Source organism: Ranitomeya variabilis, chromosome 3 (assembly GCF_051348905.1).
Source record: "Ranitomeya variabilis isolate aRanVar5 chromosome 3, aRanVar5.hap1, whole genome shotgun sequence".
Lineage (NCBI taxonomy): Eukaryota > Metazoa > Chordata > Amphibia > Anura > Dendrobatidae > Ranitomeya > Ranitomeya variabilis.
In genome coordinates, this window is record NC_135234.1 from 423,805,170 (window position 1) to 423,832,506 (window position 27,337).

Genomic DNA, 27,337 nt, shown 5'->3' on the forward strand with positions numbered 1-27,337 from the left:
AATATGGGGCGGTTTCCATGGTGACAATGCGTGACGTGATCAAGCAGCGCAGGCTCGGCGTCAGCTGTGGAGCTAGGAGGCAGGATGGGCGGCAGGAGAGCGCTGCACTATGTCCTCAAAGTGGCTGACAGGCCTCAGACGGCACGATTCTTCAGGGATGTGCTTGGCATGAAGGTGAGCAGTGACGAGGCAGGGGACCTGGCGGCACATGATGCTCCATACTGTATAATGACCGCACATGATGCTCCATACTGTATAATGACCGCACATGAGGCTCCATACTGTATAATGACCACACATGATGCTCCATACTGTATAATGACCGCACATGATGCTCCATACTGTATAATGACCGCACATGAGGCTCCATACTGTATAATGACCCCACATGATGCTCCATACTGTATAATGACCGCACATGATGCTCCATACTATATAATGGCCACACATGATGCTCCATACTGTATAATGGCCGCACATGAGGCTCCATACTGTATAATGACCACACATGATGCTCCATACTGTATAATGACCGCACATGATGCTCCATACTGTATAATGGCCACACATGATGCTCCATACTGTATAATGGCCACACATGATGCTCCATACTGTATAATGACCGCACATGATGCTCCATACTGTATAATGACCGCACATGAGGCTCCATACTGTATAATGACCACACATGATGCTCCATACTGTATAATGACCGCACATGATGCTCCATACTGTATAATGACCGCACATGAGGCTCCATACTGTATAATGACCCCACATGATGCTCCATACTGTATAATGACCGCACATGATGCTCCATACTGTATAATGACCCCACATGATGCTCCATACTGTATAATGACCCCACATGATGCTCCATACTGTATAATGACCGCACATGATGCTCCATACTGTATAATGACCGCACATGATGCTCCATACTGTATAATGACCGCACATGATGCTCCATACTGTATAATGACCGCACATGATGCTCCATACTGTATAATGACCGCACATGATGCTCCATACTGTATAATGACCGCACATGATGCTCCATACTGTATAATGACCGCACATGATGCTCCATACTGTATAATGACCGCACATGAGGCTCCATACTGTATAATGACCGCACATGAGGCTCCATACTGTATAATGACCGCACATGACGCTCCATACTGTATAATGACCGCACATGATGCTCCATACTGTATAATGACCGCACATGATGCTCCATACTGTATAATGACGGCACATGAGGCTCCATACTGTATAATGGCCGCACATGATGCCCCATACTGTATAATGGCCACACATGATGCTCCATACTGTATAATGGCCGCACATGATGCTCCATACTGTATAATGGCCACACAGTGCTCCATACTGTATAATGACCGCACATGATGCTCCATACTGTATAATGACCGCACATGATGCTCCATACTGTATAATGGCCACACATGATGCTCCATACTGTATAATGACTACACATGATGCTCCATACTGTATAATGGCCACACATGATGCTCCATACTGTATAATGGCCACACATGATGCTCCATACTGTATAATGACTGCACATGATGCTCCATACTGTATAATGACTGCACATGATGCTCCATACTGTATAATGACCGCACATGATGCTCCATAGTGCTCCATACTGTATAATGACCGCACATGATGCTCCATACTGTATAATGACCGCACATGATGCTCCATACTGTATAATGGCCGCACATGATGCTCCATACTGTATAATGACCGCACATGATGCTCCATACTGTATAATGACCGCACATGATGCTCCATACTGTATAATGACCCCACATGATGCTCCATACTGTATAATGACCCCACATGAAGCTCCATACTGTATAATGACCCCACATGAAGCTCCATACTGTATAATGACCCCACATGATGCTCCATACTGTATAATGACCCCACATGATGCTCCATACTGTATAATGACCCCACATGATGCTCCATACTGTATAATGACCCCACATGATGCTCCATACTGTATAATGACCCCACATGATGCTCCATACTGTATAATGACCCCACATGATGCTCCATACTGTATAATGACCCCACATGATGCTCCATACTGTATAATGACCCCACATGATGCTCAATATTGTATAATGGCCGCACATGATGCTCCATTATTGTATAATCACAGCACATGATGCTCCATATTGTATAATGGCCGCACATGATGCTCCATACTGTATGCTGGCCGCACAGGATGCTCCATACTGTATGCTGGCCGCACAGGATGCTCCATACTGTATAATGACCGCACATGATGCTCCATACTGTATAATGACCCCACATGATGCTCCATACTGTATATTGGCCGCACATGATACTTTGTACCGCATAATGACACATAGCTACTCCTACACACGCGGCTGCTCTGTACACTTTGCACACACAGCTCCGCTCCGTACACCTCGTACACACACGGCTCCGCTCCGTACACCTCGTACACACACGGCTCCTCTCCGTACACCTCGTACACACACGGCTCCTCTCCGTACACCTCGTACACACACGGCTCCGCTCCATACACCTTGCACACACGGCTCAGCTACATCCACACTGTACACTTCCTGACCCCACACACGGCAGCTTACCTCATCCAGCACCATCGCAAGTTGGCAACCAGCACAGCCGTCCTGCAATCCACGGAGGTCCCGATCATGTGACCCCTGACTCCTCCCCCTGTGACCTCATCACAGGTCCTCCTCTCCTGTGAGCAGGGAGCAGCCAATATGTGGTGTGCTGTGCTCAGGCAGCTCTGCGGTTGCGGGGATGAGGCTGACCAGGTGATATTGCACGCACACCTCCCAACCACTGCGGGACAACTAATGTCCCGTCCAGGATCGCGGGGCTGACTGTCAAAATCGGGACAGTCCCGCTGGATCCGGGATGGTTGGGAGGTATGCATTAGGCAGTGTTCATACTGCACAGAATGTCTCCAAAACAAGCCGGCTGCCCTGGTGACTACGTCCCATTAACTTAAAGTGGATGTCCACTTAGAACTTATCCACAGGATAGGTGATAACGTGTTGATCAGTAGGTGTCCCGCCATTTGGAACCGCACGGACCTGCAGATCAAGGAGTTTTTATCCGCATTACATGGCAGGTTGCACGCCTAACCACTGCTCCCTTCTCTATGGGGCTGCCAAAAAGCCAAGTGCAGCGCTCCGCAGCTTATAGGGAAGTGGTGGCGAACATAAGGCACCCGTGCCAGAGAGGGCACATAACGCCAGCCTGATCTGTGTTCTCAGACACCCAACCAGCTGAAGTGTATTGCAGCGCACGAACTTGCAGGGTTCATGCGCTGCATTCATGCTGCTGGCCAATCAGAGGCCAGCAGCGGACGTCGGCATACACATGACTGGGCACATGGCAGTGATGTCATGTGCATCTATCGTCGCTTAGACGCTGAAGTCAGCTGCTGGGTTCAGAAAGCGGCGGGGGAGAGCAAGGAAGGTGAGTAGGAGCGTTTGTGGGGGGGTTTCTATGTGTTGAATAACAGCTGCATTGGCAGAATGGGGAGCATATATACATGGATGGGGTGGGGGAGCATATATACATGGATGGGGCGGCATATACCAGGATAATAAGCATATCCCTTTATATCTGCAGTCTGGCACCCTTGCTCCTGTCTGTGGCTGCTCTCTGATTTGCCTGCCTGCTCTCTGTATGAGTTGTTTTTTCTAAACTAAAATCTCAGTATTCAGGATAAATTGCCGTGTTGGCACTTTGCCATAAATAAGTGGGTTTTGGATTAAATTTTAGGTGTTCGGTCTCAAAGGTTCTCCATCACTGCTATAGGGAATGAATAGAGCATTGAATGTGCACTGCTGCTCCATTCTATGGCTGCCGTCACACTAGCAGTATTTGGTCAGTATTTTACATCAGTATTTGTAAGCCAAAACCAGGAGTGGAACAAATAGAGGAAAAGTATAATAGAAACATATGCACCACTTCTGTATTTATCACCCACTCCTGGTTTTGGCTTACAGATACTGATGTAAAATACTGACCAAATACTGCTAGTGTGACGGCAGCCTAACGGGGATAAAAGTGCCCCGTTTTGCTAAACGGTGTGAACCTCAGCGGTTTGACTCCCATCAACAAACAAGATATCACCGAACAACCCCCATTAATCTAATTTTTTCCTGGGGTGGGCAATTCATTTTCCAAGGGGCCACATGAGAAACTATGACTGTTATAGAGGGCTGAACTAACAAGCTGAACTTAATTCTCCTCTTTATTATTATTCTGTTAATGTGTATCACTTTATCTGTTGACAAGCTGCTACTGTTAATAAATGTTACAATAGGGCTTACTGTAACATGTACAGTCCTGCTCATTGTTATTGGTACCCATGAAGTGTAAGTACGTATTGTGGAATATCCCCTGCAACAAAAATGAATCAAGTGAACGTTTTTTTTGTATAGAGCACACATGTTAAATACAAAAGAGCAAATGATAACAACTTAAAACAATGGGAGGGAAACCTAAAAAAAAACAACTAAAGCTTGCTGTTACACTAAACTTACATTAAGTTAGTATGGAAACACATTTAGTCTCGCCTGTGGTAAATCACAAGTGAGAATCTGTTGTGATTAATCGTTGATGCCCATGTGACATCAATTAGCCAATTAATGATGCCTTCACTGTCTTAAAAAGCCACATGGTAGGCCCTGTGCCTTAGTCACAATGGTGAAGACAAAGACGCTGTCTGAGGACATCAGAACTGCTATTATTAGCAAATACAAGACTTCCAAAGGGTATAAGGCCATCTCCAAAGACCTTGGTGTCCCAGTTTTAAGAAAGCTTGCCAAGCATGGAACAGTCAAGAAACTCCCCGGACGAGGAAAATTGCCAAGGGATGTGTTTGAATGTTGGTGCAAATGGTGGAAAAAAAAAACCACCATATCAAACATACAAAAACCTGAAGGCCGACCTGCAAAAGTCTGGGGTCATGGTTTCAACAAGTATCATACGTTGCTCACAAAACCAAGCAAAGCTTTATGGGCGAAGGCCAAGGAAGAAACCATTGTTGAAGAAAATACATGAAAGGAATGACTGATCTTTGATAAAGAGTAGCTTGACAAACCACAATCCTTCTGGGAAAATGTTCTTTGGACAGATAAAACAAAAATAGAGCTTTTTGGCAATGCAAAGCAATAGTTTGTTTACAGATGCTGCAATGCAGCTTGTAAGGAAAAGAACATCCCACCAACAGTTTAGCATGGTGGAGGATCCATAATGCTGTGGAGTTGCTTTGCGGTGTCTGCTACTGGACGCCTTGACCATATCAGAGGAATCATAAAATCGGAGAATTAGCAAGAGATTTTAGGGCAAAATGTCCTACCCAGTATAAGAAAACTTGGTTTGAGTTGAAGATCATGGGTCCTACACAAGACAATGACCCAAAGCACACATCCAAAAGTACACCAGAATGGTTGGAAAAGGAAAAAAAAACAGACTGTTTTAAAATAGCCATCAATGAGTCCTGACCTCAATCCCATTGAAAATCTTTGGGGTGAGCTTAAATCTGCCATTGGGAAAAAGAACCCTGCAAACATTCAAGAGCTTGAACAAACTGCAAAGAAAGAGTGTGGGGAAGGGGAATAACAGCTGAGAAGTGCAAGAAGCTTATAGATGGCTACAGGAAACATTTGGAGGCACTTTGACTGTTGCATTTATGATTACATAGCATTGTGCATTGCAGGTGCTAACCAGGATATTTGTGTTGTCCATCAGTGCACCTTATACCATCTAGGCACAGGTGCCTTTATTGCTGCACATGCTGTTTATTCTGTTTCTTGTTTGAAATTGCAACCTGTAAGTTGAAAAACAAAGTTTTATTGTTGTATTACTTTGGACCACTAATTAAAAATTCCTGAGTATATAACTTTGGAACATTCTCATTTTATTTCTGAAGATTTTGTACTGTCTATGAAAAAAAGGAAGGGGGAGCCAATAATGGTGAGCAGCACTGTATACATACCTTTAGCACTGAATCAAAATCATTTAATTGACTGCTTTTATTAAGAAAAAACAGTAAATGCTACTGTTATTCAGCCCTTGTACTTTTATCAACAGCTCCCAACACAATATGATGACCCCCACAGTCCACACACAGTATGATGTCCCCTCACACTGTGTCACCATAGAGCCCCACGCAATATGATCTCCTCATACAGCTCCCTTATACAGTATGACAATAGTATGAAGTCCCCACAGAGCCCCTCACACAGTATGATGTCCCCATGCAGCCCCCTTACATATTATATTCCCACACAGCCCCCCATGCAGAATGTCTTCCCTCACAGACCCCTTGCATAGTATTATGTACACACAGTCCACCTAATACAGTACTATGTCCCCACACAGCCCTCTTACATAGTATTATATTCCCACACAGCCCCCCATGCAGAATGTCTTCCCTCACAGACCCCTTGCACAGTAGTATGTACACACACAGTCCCCTTATACAGTACTATGTCCCCACACAGCTCCCTTACGTACTATTATATTCCCGCTCAGCCCTCCATGCAGAATATCTTCCCTCACAGACAAAACACCATTGGAGGAAAACCTCCACTAAACTCAAAAAAAACACCAGAACACAGGCATGCTTACCTGTTCAAGGCCTCCAACAATTGCACTACCCAGGGTGCACCAGGCCCAAGTAAAGATAGCAAACAACACAGGTGCAAATAATACCGATGCAGCCAACCTACAATCAGGAATTGGCTGCTTGGAGCACCCATGCAAAAAAATAGTCTGTATGTGGCATGTTCACACAGGACTGCAAAGTATATGGTGAAAAGCCTATTAATGACGCCATAAATATAGCGGGCTAACCATGATGCATCCTGTGTGAACAGAGGCCACAGTGTACAGAGCCATCTAGGGCCCAGGCGCACCCTGGAAAAATGTACAGTGCACCAAAAACATAACAATGTATGCAAGGTATTGGTTGATATTATGGCCACAATATTGAAGCTGCCAACCCACGTCAAGGGTCCTTGTATCTTGGCAGTCCTAATCTAAAAAAACACCATTGGAGGAAAACCTCCACTAAACTCAAAAAAAACACCAGAACACAGGCATGCTTACCTGTTCAAGGCCTCCAACAATTGCACTACCCAGGGTGCACCAGGCCCAAGTAAAGATAGCAAACAACACAGGTGCAAATAATACCGATGCAGCCAACCTACAATCAGGAATTGGCTGCTTGGAGCACCCATGCAAAAAAATAGTCTGTATGTGGCATGTTCACACAGGACTGCAAAGTATATGGTGAAAAGCCTATTAATGACGCCATAAATATAGCGGGCTAACCATGATGCATCCTGTGTGAACAGAGGCCACAGTGTACAGAGCCATCTAGGGCCCAGGCGCACCCTGGAAAAATGTACAGTGCACCAAAAACATAACAATGTATGCAAGGTATTGGTTGATATTATGGCCACAATATTGAAGCTGCCAACCCACGTCAAGGGTCCTTGTATCTTGGCAGTCCTAATCTAAAAAAACACCATTGGAGGAAAACCTCCACTAAACTCAAAAAAAACACCAGAACACAGGCATGCTTACCTGTTCAAGGCCTCCAACAATTGCACTACCCAGGGTGCACCAGGCCCAAGTAAAGATAGCAAACAACACAGGTGCAAATAATACCGATGCAGCCAACCTACAATCAGGAATTGGCTGCTTGGAGCACCCATGCAAAAAAATAGTCTGTATGTGGCATGTTCACACAGGACTGCAAAGTATATGGTGAAAAGCCTATTAATGACGCCATAAATATAGCGGGCTAACCATGATGCATCCTGTGTGAACAGAGGCCACAGTGTACAGAGCCATCTAGGGCCCAGGCGCACCCTGGAAAAATGTACAGTGCACCAAAAACATAACAATGTATGCAAGGTATTGGTTGATATTATGGCCACAATATTGAAGCTGCCAACCCACGTCAAGGGTCCTTGTATCTTGGCAGTCCTAATCTAAAAAAACACCATTGGAGGAAAACCTCCACTAAACTCAAAAAAAACACCAGAACACAGGCATGCTTACCTGTTCAAGGCCTCCAACAATTGCACTACCCAGGGTGCACCAGGCCCAAGTAAAGATAGCAAACAACACAGGTGCAAATAATACCGATGCAGCCAACCTACAATCAGGAATTGGCTGCTTGGAGCACCCATGCAAAAAAATAGTCTGTATGTGGCATGTTCACACAGGACTGCAAAGTATATGGTGAAAAGCCTATTAATGACGCCATAAATATAGCGGGCTAACCATGATGCATCCTGTGTGAACAGAGGCCACAGTGTACAGAGCCATCTAGGGCCCAGGCGCACCCTGGAAAAATGTACAGTGCACCAAAAACATAACAATGTATGCAAGGTATTGGTTGATATTATGGCCACAATATTGAAGCTGCCAACCCACGTCAAGGGTCCTTGTATCTTGGCAGTCCTAATCTAAAAAAACACCATTGGAGGAAAACCTCCACTAAACTCAAAAAAAACACCAGAACACAGGCATGCTTACCTGTTCAAGGCCTCCAACAATTGCACTACCCAGGGTGCACCAGGCCCAAGTAAAGATAGCAAACAACACAGGTGCAAATAATACCGATGCAGCCAACCTACAATCAGGAATTGGCTGCTTGGAGCACCCATGCAAAAAAATAGTCTGTATGTGGCATGTTCACACAGGACTGCAAAGTATATGGTGAAAAGCCTATTAATGACGCCATAAATATAGCGGGCTAACCATGATGCATCCTGTGTGAACAGAGGCCACAGTGTACAGAGCCATCTAGGGCCCAGGCGCACCCTGGAAAAATGTACAGTGCACCAAAAACATAACAATGTATGCAAGGTATTGGTTGATATTATGGCCACAATATTGAAGCTGCCAACCCACGTCAAGGGTCCTTGTATCTTGGCAGTCCTAATCTAAAAAAACACCATTGGAGGAAAACCTCCACTAAACTCAAAAAAAACACCAGAACACAGGCATGCTTACCTGTTCAAGGCCTCCAACAATTGCACTACCCAGGGTGCACCAGGCCCAAGTAAAGATAGCAAACAACACAGGTGCAAATAATACCGATGCAGCCAACCTACAATCAGGAATTGGCTGCTTGGAGCACCCATGCAAAAAAATAGTCTGTATGTGGCATGTTCACACAGGACTGCAAAGTATATGGTGAAAAGCCTATTAATGACGCCATAAATATAGCGGGCTAACCATGATGCATCCTGTGTGAACAGAGGCCACAGTGTACAGAGCCATCTAGGGCCCAGGCGCACCCTGGAAAAATGTACAGTGCACCAAAAACATAACAATGTATGCAAGGTATTGGTTGATATTATGGCCACAATATTGAAGCTGCCAACCCACGTCAAGGGTCCTTGTATCTTGGCAGTCCTAATCTAAAAAAACACCATTGGAGGAAAACCTCCACTAAACTCAAAAAAAACACCAGAACACAGGCATGCTTACCTGTTCAAGGCCTCCAACAATTGCACTACCCAGGGTGCACCAGGCCCAAGTAAAGATAGCAAACAACACAGGTGCAAATAATACCGATGCAGCCAACCTACAATCAGGAATTGGCTGCTTGGAGCACCCATGCAAAAAAATAGTCTGTATGTGGCATGTTCACACAGGACTGCAAAGTATATGGTGAAAAGCCTATTAATGACGCCATAAATATAGCGGGCTAACCATGATGCATCCTGTGTGAACAGAGGCCACAGTGTACAGAGCCATCTAGGGCCCAGGCGCACCCTGGAAAAATGTACAGTGCACCAAAAACATAACAATGTATGCAAGGTATTGGTTGATATTATGGCCACAATATTGAAGCTGCCAACCCACGTCAAGGGTCCTTGTATCTTGGCAGTCCTAATCTAAAAAAAACACCATTGGAGGAAAACCTCCACTAAACTCAAAAAAAACACCAGAACACAGGCATGCTTACCTGTTCAAGGCCTCCAACAATTGCACTACCCAGGGTTAGATTAGGACTGCCAAGATACAAGGACCCTTGACGTGGGTTGGCAGCTTCAATATTGTGGCCATAATATCAACCAATACCTTGCATACATTGTTATGTTTTTGGTGCACTGTACATTTTTCCAGGGTGCGCCTGGGCCCTAGATGGCTCTGTACACTGTGGCCTCTGTTCACACAGGATGCATCATGGTTAGCCCGCTATATTTATGGCGTCATTAATAGGCTTTTCACCATATACTTTGCAGTCCTGTGTGAACATGCCACATACAGACTATTTTTTTGCATGGGTGCTCCAAGCAGCCAATTCCTGATTGTAGGTTGGCTGCATCGGTATTATTTGCACCTGTGTTGTTTGCTATCTTTACTTGGGCCTGGTGCACCCTGGGTAGTGCAATTGTTGGAGGCCTTGAACAGGTAAGCATGCCTGTGTTCTGGTGTTTTTTTTGAGTTTAGTGGAGGTTTTCCTCCAATGGTGTTTTTTTAGATTAGGACTGCCAAGATACAAGGACCCTTGACGTGGGTTGGCAGCTTCAATATTGTGGCCATAATATCAACCAATACCTTGCATACATTGTTATGTTTTTGGTGCACTGTACATTTTTCCAGGGTGCGCCTGGGCCCTAGATGGCTCTGTACACTGTGGCCTCTGTTCACACAGGATGCATCATGGTTAGCCCGCTATATTTATGGCGTCATTAATAGGCTTTTCACCATATACTTTGCAGTCCTGTGTGAACATGCCACATACAGACTATTTTTTTGCATGGGTGCTCCAAGCAGCCAATTCCTGATTGTAGGTTGGCTGCATCGGTATTATTTGCACCTGTGTTGTTTGCTATCTTTACTTGGGCCTGGTGCACCCTGGGTAGTGCAATTGTTGGAGGCCTTGAACAGGTAAGCATGCCTGTGTTCTGGTGTTTTTTTTGAGTTTAGTGGAGGTTTTCCTCCAATGGTGTTTTTTTAGATTAGGACTGCCAAGATACAAGGACCCTTGACGTGGGTTGGCAGCTTCAATATTGTGGCCATAATATCAACCAATACCTTGCATACATTGTTATGTTTTTGGTGCACTGTACATTTTTCCAGGGTGCGCCTGGGCCCTAGATGGCTCTGTACACTGTGGCCTCTGTTCACACAGGATGCATCATGGTTAGCCCGCTATATTTATGGCGTCATTAATAGGCTTTTCACCATATACTTTGCAGTCCTGTGTGAACATGCCACATACAGACTATTTTTTTGCATGGGTGCTCCAAGCAGCCAATTCCTGATTGTAGGTTGGCTGCATCGGTATTATTTGCACCTGTGTTGTTTGCTATCTTTACTTGGGCCTGGTGCACCCTGGGTAGTGCAATTGTTGGAGGCCTTGAACAGGTAAGCATGCCTGTGTTCTGGTGTTTTTTTTGAGTTTAGTGGAGGTTTTCCTCCAATGGTGTTTTTTTAGATTAGGACTGCCAAGATACAAGGACCCTTGACGTGGGTTGGCAGCTTCAATATTGTGGCCATAATATCAACCAATACCTTGCATACATTGTTATGTTTTTGGTGCACTGTACATTTTTCCAGGGTGCGCCTGGGCCCTAGATGGCTCTGTACACTGTGGCCTCTGTTCACACAGGATGCATCATGGTTAGCCCGCTATATTTATGGCGTCATTAATAGGCTTTTCACCATATACTTTGCAGTCCTGTGTGAACATGCCACATACAGACTATTTTTTTGCATGGGTGCTCCAAGCAGCCAATTCCTGATTGTAGGTTGGCTGCATCGGTATTATTTGCACCTGTGTTGTTTGCTATCTTTACTTGGGCCTGGTGCACCCTGGGTAGTGCAATTGTTGGAGGCCTTGAACAGGTAAGCATGCCTGTGTTCTGGTGTTTTTCTTCCCTCACAGACCCCTTGCACACTATTATGATTATGTACAGTCCCCTTATACAGTACTATGTCCCCACACAGCCCCCTTACATAGTATTATATTCCCACACAGCCCCCCATGCAGAATGTCTTCCCTCACAGACCCCTTGCACAGTATTATGTACACAGTCCCCTTATACAGTACTATGTCCCCACACAGCTCCCTTACATACTATTATATTCCCACACAGCTCCCCATGCAGAATTATGTCTTCCCATACAGACCCCTTGCACCGTTTTATGTCCCCACAGTTTCCACAATGTACTGTCAATTTAAAAAAAATAAATAAAGCTACTCCTCTAACCCTGTTCCCCTGCTTCTCTGGTCTATGCTGTGTGGCGAGGTTCGGCTGGAGCGATGTAGTGACATCATGGCGCCTGCTGTGCTCAGATGCACAGGTTCAGTGATGGAAGAGAGAGCTGACGCTCCCTGTTCCACCATCGTTTTCCCCTGTATTTGCATCCAATGTGTCTTGATCAATCATATGATGATCACCCTTGTGATCTTCTCACATATACTTTTGATACAAGATATTTGTAACTGGATTCTCTATATCATTTACTTGCGATGTAGTGGCGAGACAATACGATCTTAGAGTCTAACCCTAGTCTAAGGACCGTGACTGAATTCTACTATGCTTATGTTTGTTTCAGGTATTACGTCATGAGGAATTTGAAGAAGGGTGCAAGGCCACCTGCAATGGGTATGGAAGATGAGCTATTACTAGTGACCCCTGTCCCCTATTGTACTTTTCTTCTAAGTTGGTAAAATTGCATTATGCCACTTCTTAATAATGTGGGGCGGTAATGGTGAAAGATATAAGGAAAGACTAAGCTGAAGAGGACAATTTAAGGACTGCTATTTACTAATGGTTTCCTAATATGGGGAATGCTTTATTGCACTATAATTATTATTTCCGTGTTCAACAACTATCTATTGTACATAATTACAGCCCCTATGATGGGAAATGGAGTAAAACTATGATAGGCTTTGGGTCTGAAGACAGCCACTTTGTTGTTGAGCTGACCTACAACTATGGAGTTGGAGAGTACCGTCTCGGCAATGATTTCTTGGTATGTCTAACGTTTCCTGGCCTATAAATAACATGTAGGCAACATGTTTCTATGAACAGTCTTCTAATCACTGTGGTTTAATAAGAATTCTTTACCTGTACATGAGCTTTAGTTTCCTGAAGGAACAGAAAATTTGATGCCCTCTGTTGTTAACATGCCCTGTCATTGTTAACATGACAGTATTTTCGGTCCAAGTGCAGTTCGTGAAAAAAACCTGACAGCACTTATCCAATGTTAATCAACTGTTCAGATGACTGCGTTTATACACAGACCGAATTGCAGCTTGCACTTTTTTCTTCCATATGTCGGATGTGACTCACCTATTCAAGTCTATGGGTGTGCAGAAATAATTGTATTCCATACGGATCAGCCGTATAGCATCAAATTTTTACGGATACATTTCCATTATTAGCATAGGAAACTGGTTTTGGTCTTGTAAATTTTATTTACTGCTGATGTATAAAAGCAAATGCAATAAGGGCTGCATTCGGATGATAATAAAGATGATGAAAATTCATCTTTTTTTTTTTTTTTTTTTTTCTGGTTGAAAATTGGATTATTTTTTTTTTTAACGCTCATGTAAATTTAGCGTTACTTCGTTTCATTAGGGGCTCACACTACAGTCCAGTCAAGCTATACTCAATGCAAAGCAGATGAACTGGCCACTATCCGAAGTATCACCTGGACTGTTCCAGACTGAAGCCCCTGGAGGTTATAAGTTCTTTTTAGAAGACAGAACTCAACCCAACACAGGTAAACGCTTATTAGACCGATTTCAGGCGTGCTTTAACAGATTTCGATCACTTTAATGGTGATATTATTAATCACAGAGGCTGATGTCTACTGCAGATCAGCTCCTATTCGCTCACAGTGGCCACTAAACAGGGTGTCTCCTCCTTCCTCCTGCCTCTGCTGGCATTGCAAACAGCAGATGATACTGTATCTGATTTATACCAATTATTATTTATTATGCTTATAAAGTGCCATCATATTCTGCAGCGCTTTACAGATATCGTCATCACTGTCCCCAATAGGGCTCACAATCTAAATTCCCTATCAGTATGTCTGTGGAGTATGGGAGGAAATCCACGCAAACACGGAGAGAACATACAAACGCCTTACAAATATTGTAAATGGTGGGATTTGAGCCCAGGACCCCAGTGCTGCAAATCAACAGTGCTAACCACTGAGCCACCATGCTGCATAATCTGATATCAATGTCCTATTCTAGGGTTAGGTCAATAATAAAGTATTGGGAGAACTCCTTAAGAGAGGTATCATTTCTCCATTCACATGTGACCCAGACCTGTTTTTCATCAAAAACTGTTGGAGTAACATCGGCCACTATGGTGATCAAACTAAATTGCAGGACTTCCATGTATTGTAACGTCAGAAAAAAGAAGAGTAAATCGCACTCACCGTCTGTTAAAATATAAACACTTTAATAGAAAAGTGATAACATTGGGTTGCAGGTGTTGGTTCTAATATGGCACATAAAGACCCCTGTGTTGTGGCCATCTGAAACCAGCAGATTGTATGCTCAACTTTAATCTACCAAAAACAAATCTACGTTTATATATTATGTAAAGTTAAGATCTAAAATTTATGTTTTATTGATATTTTTTCCCAGATCCAGTGCAGAAAGTGACTGTTGCTGTGTCCAGCCTGCAAAAGTCTACTACATACTGGTCGGACTTGTTAGGCCTGAGAGTCTATCATGAGGATAAGGCCAAAAAGAGCGTTCTTCTGGGCTACGCAGACAGCCAGGTAGAGACTACCTCTGCGCTTTCTTTATTTGCAAGCTGCTTTACTCAGATACTTAGGAAACGTTGGACAGTCTTCTTAGTAGCACAGATCATGCCATTGGCTAATATAGGATTGACATTTGTTTCTGTATAAAGTCGACCTGCCACCACAAAATAGTGTATTATATAAAAACCGATCCACTGGGCTGTTACACCAAAGGATTATATAAAGTGTACTTAATGACAGAATACATCAGACTTTCATTCATCAGGACATCACTGTGCTTCCGAGAATAAACACCGACCATGTTGGAGTACGGTCAATGCTCTTACCTGACTTAAATGAAGGCTATAAAAGCAATCTGGTTGCAATGAGCTACACATCCACTTTAGCTTTGCACTAGTTTTGATAAATCTCCAGATTTTGGGACACCATACATTTTTTAGATCAGCCTCCAAAAATGTGTAAAATGTAACTCAGTTGTCATTTTGCAGTGCAAGCTGGAGCTACAGGACATCGGAGGATCGGTGGACCACGCAGCAGCGTTTGGACGAATCGCATTTGCTTGTCCAAAAGATGAGGTTGGAATTGTTTATTTTTTGTTTCTTTTTCATTATTTTAATCAATAAATCTGTAATAATTTAATTGTATTGTATATTTTTCAATTCCATTTTCTTTAGTTTCATATTAAAGTGTACAGTCAGTAGGGACCATAAATTTGTAACTGCGCAGCATTTTTATGCCATGTTATCTGAGAGCAGTATGATAACGGGAAGAGACCTTGATTCCAGCTATGTATCACTTACTGGACTGTCTGGTGCAGTTTTGATAGAATCCCTGTTTTCTGTGTTGTAGGTGTATCCGTGTTCAGAATGCCGAGCTGTGTGTCATCTCGCCCACAACGCTGATTCCTAGCTTTCTGAGAATATACAGTGCGTATAGGAAGCTGCCAACCAGTGTTGAAGGGTGGGGATAAAAAGATTAGCTGGACTGGCTTGCATGTGATCCTCTGATTTCCTGCTGATAAAACACTGATTGTATTGAAACTACAACACACAGCCAAGTAAATGACACATCCCTGCAATCAGTCTCTCTTGCCCTATATTATGCTGCTCTCAAATTAAATAGCAAAAGCCTGCTGACAGAATCTCTATAAAGGGAATCTGGCAGCATGATCGACTGTCCACCACAAATCTTTTATATGGTCATCTTATTTTGTCATCCACACTTTCATTTATGCATTCTGTTGCTCCCTGTCAAATAAAACCTCTGTTTTAATTCACATGCAAATGAGGCTTAAAGAGGTTGTTCCGTCAAAACCGATAAGTTTTTATAGTCACTCTGTGTGATTGTAGACGGTGGGGAAACTGGGTGTCGAAGGGCGCCTATGCTAGCTGAAACCGCATGGACCAGGAATCGTCCCGCCTAACGTCCGCTCTCCCGTTAAACGTAGGTATAACGCTACTTGGACAACACAGGGTGAGGGTAAAACAGTGTGGCAATACTTTATTGAACCACAACACACAATAGCAAACTTACAGAATGCTGTAGATAAGCCCCTGATGGCGGTGGCCGAAGCTTATATACGAAAAAGTATGTGACAGATTCCCTTTAAATCCACAAGCCAATATACAGATAAAAAGTCAATTCTTCTTGGTTTGCAAAAACTTAGTCCTCTGGGTAGTTAAGATATATACTCTGGTTTCTTCACACAGACTTATGATTCCCTCAGTGTACACACTGTGCTGTGTGTATTTGTCGGTTTCGGACCCTGAACTGGAGGGTATGATTGAGTTATACATGCCCCTAGGCAGTGGGCTTGGCCTCACTCCATACATTTGTAGATGGAGCGCAAGGCCTTGCCCACTGGCCTGGAGTGTGTATAACTCGTATGTACCCTCAGGTCCTGAGCGCTGGAGGGATTCATAAGTCTGTAATCCCACACAGTGACTGCAGATTTATCGGTTTTGACTGGACAACCACTTTAAGTGCTCTAGGAGTGTCAAAGCATTTCCCAAGTCTCTGTGTAGTCAAGCCAGTGAGTTGTCAGTCATGCAGGGCTGGTAGTAGTCAGGGAGACATTGACTTGGGAAGTGCTTTGACACGATCATTGCACTTAGGTCTTATTTGAATGTTAATTAAAATCGCCATTTCTCAGTTAGGTAGCAACAGGTTGGATGAGTAAATGTCTGGATAACTTTATCTTTCAGAGAGCAACATTACTATATAAACAGTTTGTTGGGGGGGAGGGGGTTATTTATTCTGTCTAATTTTCTTTAGATTTTAGCCTCAGTATGAGCGATCTATGTGTTTAGGGTTACAAGCATATGTAGCAATAAAAAAGTCTTTCAAAATGTGTTTCTATTTTGTCACATAGCAAAGAGAAATGCAACGTAATTATAGATTAAAGCTCTTATCGGGTTGTAAAATTCCAGATATTTTACAATTTATCGCTTATTTTTTGTTCATCTGTGGGGTTTTTGTTTACAGCTTGCAACTATTGAGGCAACCATGAAAAGAGAGAATCACAAGATCTTGACTCCGCTTGTAAGCTTGGATACTCCAGGGAAGGCTACAGTTCAAGTTGTTATTTTGGCTGATCCTGTGAGTAATTGTAACTAATAGATATTAAAGAGGTGATGGAGCTCCTGGAAAAAGTCATGATGTAAAATGAGACCAAAATATAAAATCGTTCTCCAATATACTGTTTAGAATTCGGAAAACTAATAAAATCCTGTCAAATTTAGTAATTTTGTTTACCTTCGTCTGAGCCTGACCTTAGTGTACTATAGCTGTGACTATCTGTGGACAGAATGTTGTGAGATCCTCAGATTAACCCTTTTTAGGTAGCTGAATAGTTTTATGCAGATTTTTTTTTCTTTTTTATTGCCACCTTTGTTACCAATCAGTATTGTGTGGATTAAAATACTTACCAATTGCTGTCTTCTGCCATTTCCAGCGCCGCTCCTGTCCTCTCCTGCATCACATGACTGCTCTTGTCATCAGCCGTCTCTCACGTAGTTTCTGTGTGGACAAGAAGTCACTTTCTTAATGTAAGTCTATGAGACTCAGTACAAGTCACTTGCTATAAGAAAAGAACGGTCTGCGCTGTGAGCCGATAAGAAAGCGCTGTGGTCACATGATGCAAGAGTGGGAGTGGAGCAGTCTTGGAAAACTGCAGCAGATGGCACCTTGTAAGTATTTTACTGCACACACTACACAAACAGTAACCCCTTCATGACCGATGACTTATATTTACGCCATAAGCCGTGTACCTGCATTTGATGCGAGCTCACACGCTGAGCCTGCATATTTCCTTATTTCCTGTACTTGATGGCTGATTTGATCACACTTTTGCCCCACTAAAGGTGAAATAGTAAAAAATACACATATTTTGTATCGCTACATTCAAAGATGTCAGATCCATCAAAATCTAAAATAAATTAATCTTCTGCATAACGAGAAAAAAAAATCAAAACTCCAGAATTACATTTCTTTGGTCGTCGCAATGAAAGGCATTCAATACATCGTATCTACCCCAAAATTCCAAAAAAAAAAAAACAAAAACATTATGATACTCTGAAGAAAGGGAAGGAAAAATGCAAATGTAAAAACGAAAACTGACTCTGGAGGTAAGAGGTTTAAGGGGTACAAGTACATTGATGCTTTCTTCTGGAAACATCGCCACACCTATCCTTAGATTGTGTTTGGTATTGCTCTATTGAAGTGAATGGAGATGAGCTGCAATACCACATACAACCTGAACAGGTGGTGGCACTGTTTTGGGGGAAAAAAAAGCCAATTTTTTCTAATCCTGGACAAGTCTTGTACCTTTAGTTGGAAGCAAAAATCATTAATATCAGGATTTAACTAATATTTAACAAATTGTCCTACATCAGCACAACAGACTGGAGCTAGAAAAATCCCAGAGAAGTGGATAGCACAGGGCTCTGTCTCGTAGCCTAATGTACCCAGTAGACAAAGACCAAGAGCTACCCAGCGTGGAGCCATACAGCTGCACTAACATGGTTTCAGAAGCCCTGTTCTAGAATATACGGGTACTTCTCACTAAATTCATCAAATATCATCAAAAACTTAATTTATTTCAGTTCTTCAATACAAAAAGTGAAACTCATATATTATATAGAGGCATTACAGAGTGATCTCGTTCAAGTATTTTTCTGCAAATTGTCTCTTTAGAGAGGAAGAGGACTAGAACTCTAGTGCCACCTATTGGAAGTGGCAATCCTAACAGTCAATGTCGACCCTTTAACGAGCCTTGTCACATGACTTGGGATAATAGCCAAACCAGAATCTCAATTTGCAGACACTGTGTTTCGGGGTACTGCCCCTCGTCAGTGCAAAGTGAAGATCTGGTTCGGCTGATTGAGAGGCGTCTGACCGGGATCCAAGAAGTGTTTTTCTGTTATGTTGTTGATTATGGCTTACAGCCAATAAAAACCCCAAAGTCATTATTTCAGTAAATTAGAATAATTAACAAAAAACACCTGCAAAGGCTTCCTAAGCATTTAAAAAGATCCCTTAGTCTTTCAGTAGTCTCCACAATCATGGGGAAGACTGATGACTTGACAGATGTCCAGAAGGCAGTCATTGACACACTCCACAAGGAGGTTAAGCCACAAAAGTTCATTGCTAAAGAGGCTGGCTGTTCACAAAGTGCTGTATCCAAGCATATTAATGGAAAGTTGTGTGGAAGGAAAAAGTGTGGTAGAAAAAGGTGCACAACCAACCGGGATAACTGCAGCCTTGAAAGGATTGTTAAAAAAAAGCCATTCAAAAATTGGAGGAAGATTCACAAGGTGTGGACTGCTGCTGGAGTCAAGAGCCACCACACACACAGACATATCCAGAACATGGGCTACAAGTGTTGCATTCCTTGTGTCAAGCCACTCAAAGCCAATAGACAATGCCAGAAGCATCTTACCTGGGCCATGGAGAAAAAGAACTGGACTGTTCCTCAGTGGTCCAAGGTGTTGTTTTCAAATGAAAGTAAGCTTTGCATTTAATTTGGAAATCAGGGTCTCAGAGTCTAGAGGAAGAGTGGAGAGGCACACAATCCAAGCTGCTTGAGGTCTAGTGTGAAGTTTCCACAATCAGTGATGGTTTGGGGAGCCATGTCATCTGCTGGTGTAGGTCCACTGTGTTTTATCAAGACCAAAGTCAGCACAGCCGTCTACCAGGAAATTTTAGAGCACTTCATGCTTCCCTCTGCCGACAACTTTTTGGAGATGGAAGTTTCATTCTCCAGCAGGATTTTGCACCTGTCAACACTACCAAAAGAACCAATACCTGGTTTAAAAACAACAGTATCACTGTGCTTGATTGGCCAGCAAACTCGTCTGACCTTAATCCGATAGAAAATCTATGGGGCATTGTCAAGCAGAAGATGAGACACCAGACCCAACAGTGCAGACGAGCTGAAGGCTACTATCAAAGCAACCTGGGCTTCCATAACACCTCAGCAGTGCCACAGGCTGATCACCCCCATGTCACGCTGCATTGATGCAGTAATTGATGCAAAAGGAGCCCCGACCAAGTATTGAGTGCATTTACTGAACATACATTTCAGTAGGCCAACATTTCGGATTTTAAAATTTTTCAAGCGGATGTTATAAAGTACTAGATGGTGGCCCGATTCTAACGCATCGGGTATTCTAGAATATGCATGTCCACGTAGTATATTGGCCATTTACGTAGTGTATTGCCCAGCTACATAGTATACAGCACAGCGACGTAGGATATTGCGCCGCTACGTAGTATATTGCACAGAGCCACATAGTATATTGCACAGCTTTGTAGTATATTGTCCAGCCACGTAGTCTTGTAGTATACAGCAGAGCCACGTAGTATATTGCCCAGCCTTGTAGTATATTGCCCTGCCACGTAGTGTATTGCCCAGCTACATAGTATACAGCACAGCGACGTAGGATATTGCGCAGCTACGTTGTATATTGCACAGAGCCACATAGTATATTGCACAGCTTTGTAGTATATTGCCCAGCCTTGTAGTATATTGTCCAGCCACGTAGTATATTGCCCAGCCTTGTAGTATACAGCAGAGCCACGTAGGATATTGCCCAGTGATGTAGTATATTGCCCAGCCTTGTAGTATATTGTCCAGCCACGTAGTATATTGCCCAGCCTTGTAGTATACAGCAGAGCCACGTAGGATATTGCCCAGTGACGTAGTATATTACCGAGGCACATATGTCACAGGGCCAAAAAATAAAAAATAAACATACTCACCTAACGATCCGAGGGCCCCTTGTAGTGTATCATACTCACCATTCTTGTCGCTGCTCCTCGGCGTCCCGTGTCTCCTCTTCCTGGGATCCTGTGCAGATGGTAGTGCTCGGCTTCAGGAAAATGGCCGCGGGATGCCGCGCATGCGCAGATCGAGATCGCGGCGGCCATTTTCCTGAAGCCGAGTTCCATTGCAAGTGCCAGGGCTGGTGGGAGCAGGACCTATGAAGACGTCGCGGTCACATGACCGTGACGTCACGGCAGGTCCTTGCCGCACACCAGTCCTGGGACGGGACCGAACCGCAAGCTGACGGTTGTAATGGAGCGGTCCGGGGAGCGTGGCGAGGAGCGAGAAAGGCGGCGGAGGGTGAGTATAGCAGGTTTTTTTTTTTATTTATTATTTTTAACATTACATTTTGTACTATTGATGCCGCATAGGCAGCGTCAATAGTACAAAGTTGGGGACACACAGGGTTAATAGCAGCGGTAACGGAGTGCGTTACCCGCGGCATAACGCGGTCCGTTACCGCCGGCATTAACCCTGTGTGAGCTGTGTATGCGGGCGCGCCGGCAGTGAGTGCGGGGAGTAAGGAGCAGCCATTTTTTCTGGACTGTGCGCGTCGCTGATTGGTCGCGGCAGCCATGACAGGCAGCTGCCGAGACCAATCAGCGAACGAATAACCGTTACAGAAGGACAGACGGAAGTACCCTTAGGCAATTATATAGTAGATTCTAATTTACTGAAGTAATGACTTTTGGGTTTTCATTGGCTGTAAGCCATAATCATCAACATTAACAGAAATAAACAACTGAAATAGATCATTCTGTTTGCAATGACTCTATAAAAGTTTCAATTTTTTATTGAAGATCTGAAATAAATTAACTTTTTGATATTCTAATTTAGTGAGAAGCACTCATCGATGCACATAAGTTTATTTTTCAATGTACGCTTTGGCTATTTTTCTTTTAGTTTTTTTTATTTTTTTTTTTTAATGTTTTATAAAACAAGACCTACAATAAAGGAAACAGAGCAAAAAATAAATGCATTTCCCCTCCATTACTTATCACCTCCTCCTTATGTGTATTTGCTAAACAGAATGCAGTGTCATTTACAGGAGCTTTTTGTGGTTTGAGGAAATTCATTTAAATTCCTCCTGACCCGTGAAGGTTTGGATTGAAGCATCGGGGCTGCAGTACACTTGTCTCCTGACCGCGGTGTAATATAATAGCCGTCATATGTTTTTCATGACTTGTTGGCAGCATTCAGCATCTATAACATTGTGGCATTCTAAAGATTGCAAGGCTTCCTAGGATAGCTTACCCAGTCTGGCTCCATGCCAGCTGCCCTCGTTTTAAATGAGTTTATTACATTTTGCTGGTTTAGGGAGTATTGGTTTTATTAGATTAGAAAGAGTCAGTGCCTCAGATCATAGGAAAGGCACAATGATTTCTTCCTCTTTAATTACCCAGTTAACATTTTTAGCCAGATGCTGGACAAGAAACCTATTAAATAAAGGAGCTTTAGGACTGTAGGCTCCAGGTAATGGTTCTGCTAAATTGGTTCCACCTCTGTATGGCAGCAGTATTGTAGTCCTCACTTTCATCATCATAAACTGATAGCAGCTCATTACTGTAGAATGATTGATAACATCATAGGCAGCTCCGTTTACATGGGTCACTATTAACTCATTGCTTGTAGGTCAACTTACAGATTGTCTTTGGCAATACATCTGAACTAGCTCTGGCTTTTACTTGCAGTGCTTTTATATGAACTGACAGAGCGGTAGTATTTTACTATTGATTCTCCAGTCCATCAATCTCTTATAAATAGCCATGACAGACCCAGCTAGGATGGAGAGGCTGAATTTACCCCCCAGCTCAGGTGTTTTCTCTGCCATACTGTAAGTGGACATTTGTTAGCTCCATGTATATATGCTCATTGCTTTTTGTCTTTTAGGATGGTCATGAAATTTGCTTTGTTGGGGATGAAGCCTTCCGAGAACTGTCTCGGATTGATCCAAATGCTGATCAGCTTCTCAATGATGTAAGTGTACATTAATGAAAATGCTACATACAACTGGCATGTGAATAACTGGCACGTTTACTGACCATGGGGCCCGATACATTAAAGTTTTTATGCCAGTGTTCTGGCGTAAAAAGCTTTGAAAAGTCGCATTATTTTTGTGTAACTAAAATTATGCAAGTTTTAGCATTCTCACACCATTTCGCCCAGCTCCAACCAAGTGTGCAGAGCTGGGGTGAGACAGGGGCATGGCAAACATAACTCCTTCAGGCTATGTACACAGGCAGTGTATTTTCTGCAGCATGTCAATTCTTTGTGCGGATTCCGCAGCGGTTTACACCTGTTCCTCAATAGGAATCCGCAGGTGTAAAACCTCAGGTGGAATCCGCACAAAAACCGGGGTAAATCCGCGGGTAATCCGCAGTGCGGTTTACCTGTGGACTTTGCAAAAACAGTGCGGAAAAATCCGCACACCAATCCGCAACGTGTGCACATAGCCTCAGATTTATGACAAACGCCGGCATTTGCCACACCACAACTTTTACTCCACCAGGGACTGGAGTAAGATTTGTGTTGAGGCGCACACAGAGGTGTACACCACTCATCCAGCGCTCCTGATTCATGAAGAGGTGCACTCCTCTTTATTAACAGCATCTGACTTCAGCCCATCTTTTCATCAAGACCGGCAAGAACACCGCAGGTCTTGATGTATGGGGTCCGTAGACTTCATCTACCCCCACCCCACCCAACTCAAAGAGAAAAAAAAAACTCCGTATAAAACTGATCAACTTTGATCATCAAAAAAAAAATCTTAAATTATTATTCAAATGAGGGTGCTCCGTGCGTCCCTGACATAGCCAAGCTCTCAGGGCACTTTCCGCCCGTTCCCATTTTGTGAAAGACACCGCTCGCTTCCCCAGAGTGAGCACTCCCTGAACTGTAAAATTGACTATGCGCGCAGACTGACAGGTGCAGAGTGGTCATGCACACATCTCTCTTCTGTTGCTGCCATCACACACTAGACCTTTGTGGATCAGTGTAACTAGCCGCCACGGGAGAGTGACATGAGTGTGCCCGCTCAACTCCTGCACTCTGTGCGCATATACCTTCACAGTCAGTGTGCGTGCGTATGGTCGACTTTTCCATTCAGCCAGTACTTTTACTAGGCAAGCTGTCAATCAACTGCAACGTCATCCACATCTGCATAGGCGTTAAAGATCATTTTCTGGATAATCATGGCTGAGAAAACAAAATCACAGGCCTGATCTTTATGAGGCCTTTGTCTCTCCTCTGTCTATTTGACTGGTTTAAATTGAGTTTTGTGGGTGACAAACTTCCTTTAAGAATGAATCCACTTTTTGTGCAATTCTACCTGGCTCGGTCTTTTCCTCTTACACCTATGAGAGAAACTCCGTTCCCATCACTTTACCTAAATGACATTCAGTGCAGTCCATTTTCAACATTTCAGCGCCTGGTCATTTCCAAGAGAAGCGATCTATTCTGTAATTTCTCTTTTTAGTCAATGTTGTAGTAATAATCTGATTTAACGGCTGACTTTCTGTATAATGCCGTAGAATACACAGTACATTTCCAGTATCCCAGGTCTCAAGACAACCACTTATTGCTCCATTGCACTTGGACTAGAAATGGACCTAAGTATATATTCTGACACCCAACAATATAAATATATCACTGTGATAGGCTCTTAAGATTTTTGTGCATTATTTCTAATGGCACTACATAATTCTGTCCTTACAGGCAATGTCCGCAGACAAGAGTGACGAGTGGTTCGCAAAACACCAGAGACAGAAGCCATCCGCATAATCAGCCAGGAAGTGTTCATCTTTAATTGCCTGCCTGTGCTTTATATGCTGAGAAAAAATCTGCTGAATAATAAAAGTGTAGAAAGAGATTTTGTTTGGCTAAAAAAAAATTTTTTCCCCTGATGATTTTTATTTTTAATTACATTGTATGTGCTGTACGCTATTACATTTTAACCCCTTTACCCCCAAGGGTGGTTTGCACGTTAATGACTGGGCCAATTTTTACAATTCTGACCACTGTCCCTTTATGAGGTTACAACTCTGGAACGCTTTAACGGATCCCGGTGATTCTGACATTTTCTCGTGACATATTGTACTTCATGATAGTGGTAAAATTTCTTTGATATTACCTGTGTTCATTTGTGAAAAAAACTGAAATTTGGTGAAAATTTTGCAATTTTCCAACTTTGAATTTTTATGCAATTAAATCAGAGATAGGTCACACAAAATACTTAATAAGTAACATTTCCCACATGTCTACTTTACATCAGCACCATTTTGGAACCAAAATTTTTTTTTTTTGTTAGGGAGTTATAAGGGTTAAACGTTGACCAGCAATTTCTCATTTTTACAACACCATTTTATTTTAGGGACCACATCTCATTTGAAGTCATTTTGAGGGGTCTATATGATAGAAAATAACCAAGTGTGACACCATTCTAAACTGCACCCCTCAAGGTGCTCAAAACCACATTCAAGAAGTTTATTAACCCTTCAGGTGTTTCACAGGAATGTTTGGAATATTGAAATAAAAATGGACATTTAACTTTTTTTCACAAAAAATTTACTTCAGCTCCAATTTGTTTTATTTTATCAAGGGTAACAGGAGAAAATAGACCCCAAAAGTTGTTGTACAATTTGTCCTGAGTACGCTAATACCCCATATGTGGGGGTAAACCACTGTTTGGGCGCAAGGGAGAGCTCAGAAGGGAAGGAGCGCCGTTTGACTTTTCAATGCAAAATTGACAGGAATTTTGCGTTTGGAGAGCCCCTGATGTGCCTAAACATTGAAACCCCCCCCCACAAGTGACACCATTTTGGAAAGTAGACCCCCTAAGGAACTCATCTAGATGTGTTGTGAGAGCTTTGAACCCACAAGTGTTTCACTACAGTTTATAACACAGAGCCGTGAAAATAAAAAAATCCTTTTTTCCACAATTATTTTTTAGCCCCCAGTTTTGTATTTTCCCAAGGGTAAGAGAAGAAATTGGACCCCAAAAGTTGTTGTCCAATTTGTCCTGAGTACGCCGATACCCAATATGTGGGGGGAACCACCGTTTGGGCGCATGGCAGAGCTCGGAAGGGAAGGAGCGCCATTTGGAATGCAGACTTAGATGGATTGGTCTGCAGGCATCACGTTGCATTTGCAGAGCCCCTCATGTAACTAAACAGTAGAAACCCCCCACAAGCGACCCACAAGCGGAAACTAGACCCCCCCCAAGGAACTTATCTAGATGTGTTGTAAGAACAAGTGTTTCACTACAGTTTATAACGCAGAGCCGTGAAAATAAAAAATCCACAAAAATTTTTTCCACAAAAATTATTTTTTAGCCCCCAGTTTTGTATTTTCCCAAGGGTAACAGGAGAAATTGGACCCCAAAAGTTGTTGTCCAATGTGTCCTGAGTACGCTGATGCCCCATATGTTGGGGTAAACCCCTGTTTGGGCGCACGGGAGAGCTCGGAAGGGAAGGAGCACTGTTTTACTTTTTCAGCGCAGTATTGGCTGGAATTGAGATCGGCCGCCATGTCGCGTTTGGAGAGCCCCTGATGTGCCTAAACAGTGGAAACCCCCCAATTATAACAAACCCTAATCTCAATGGTAACCCTAACCACACCCCTAATCCCAACCGTAAATGTAATCCAAACCCTAACTTTAGCCCCAACCCTAATTGGAAAATGGAAATAAATTTTTAAAATTTAATTTTTCCCTAACTAAGGGGGTGATGATTTACTATTTATAGCAGGTTTTTATCGGATTTTTATGACTGGCAGCCGTCAAACACTAAAAGACGCTTTTTATTGCAAAAAATATTTTTTGCGTTACCCCATTTTGAGAGCTATAATTTTTCCATATTTTGGTCCACAGTCATGTGACGTCTTGTTTTTTGCGGGACTAGTTTAAGTTTTTATTGGTAACATTTTCGGGCACGTGACATTTTTTGATTGTTTTCTATTCCGATTTTTGGGAGGCAGAATGACCAAAAACCAGCTATTCATGAATTTCTTTTGGGGGGCGTTTATACCGTTCCGCATTTGGTAAAATGGATAAAGCAGTTTTATTCTTCGGGTCAGTACGATTACAGCGGTACCTCATTTATATCTTTGTTTTGGCGCTTTTATACGATAAAAACTTAGAATAAAGCGATGCAAAAATAATTTTTTCTGAGGACTATAATTTTTTTATTTTTTCGCTGA

The 27,337-nt window shown here is 43.0% G+C and overlaps 2 protein-coding genes across 6 annotated transcripts in view; one reads left to right on the plus strand and one right to left on the minus strand.

Annotated features, from left to right (window-relative positions):
• MRM3 (mitochondrial rRNA methyltransferase 3) overlaps positions 1 to 27,337 on the minus strand; it is a 63,019-nt gene that overhangs the window by 16,439 nt on the left and 19,243 nt on the right. For all 5 annotated transcript variants that reach the window (XM_077296364.1, XM_077296367.1, XM_077296366.1 and 2 more), the window contains exon 2: positions 17,745 to 17,835. In XM_077296364.1, coding sequence (XP_077152479.1) covers positions 17,745 to 17,794 — 50 coding nt within the window. In that variant the 5' untranslated portion in view covers positions 17,795 to 17,835. The remainder of the gene's footprint in view (positions 1 to 17,744; positions 17,836 to 27,337) is intronic.
• On the plus strand, positions 2 to 25,708 carry GLOD4 (glyoxalase domain containing 4). The gene is made up of 9 exons (XM_077296369.1): positions 2 to 174; positions 12,646 to 12,695; positions 12,945 to 13,065; positions 13,674 to 13,818; positions 14,696 to 14,832; positions 15,306 to 15,392; positions 17,302 to 17,415; positions 23,033 to 23,119; positions 24,857 to 25,708. The coding sequence occupies exons 1-9, from the start codon at positions 85 to 87 to the stop codon at positions 24,920 to 24,922; spliced, it is 897 nt and encodes a 298-aa protein (XP_077152484.1). The 5' UTR covers positions 2 to 84; the 3' UTR covers positions 24,923 to 25,708.

Bases quoted from the DNA above. Each gene is read 5' to 3' on its own strand.
- GLOD4 (XM_077296369.1), top strand. From the start codon at position 85: ATGGGCGGCAGGAGAGCGCTGCACTATGTCCTCAAAGTGGCTGACAGG. The intron at 175-12,645 runs GTGAGCAGTGAC...TGTTTGTTTCAG, and splicing joins GGGATGTGCTTGGCATGAAG to GTATTACGTCATGAGGAATT. The intron at 13,819-14,695 runs GTAAACGCTTAT...ATTTTTTCCCAG, and splicing joins CAGAACTCAACCCAACACAG to ATCCAGTGCAGAAAGTGACT.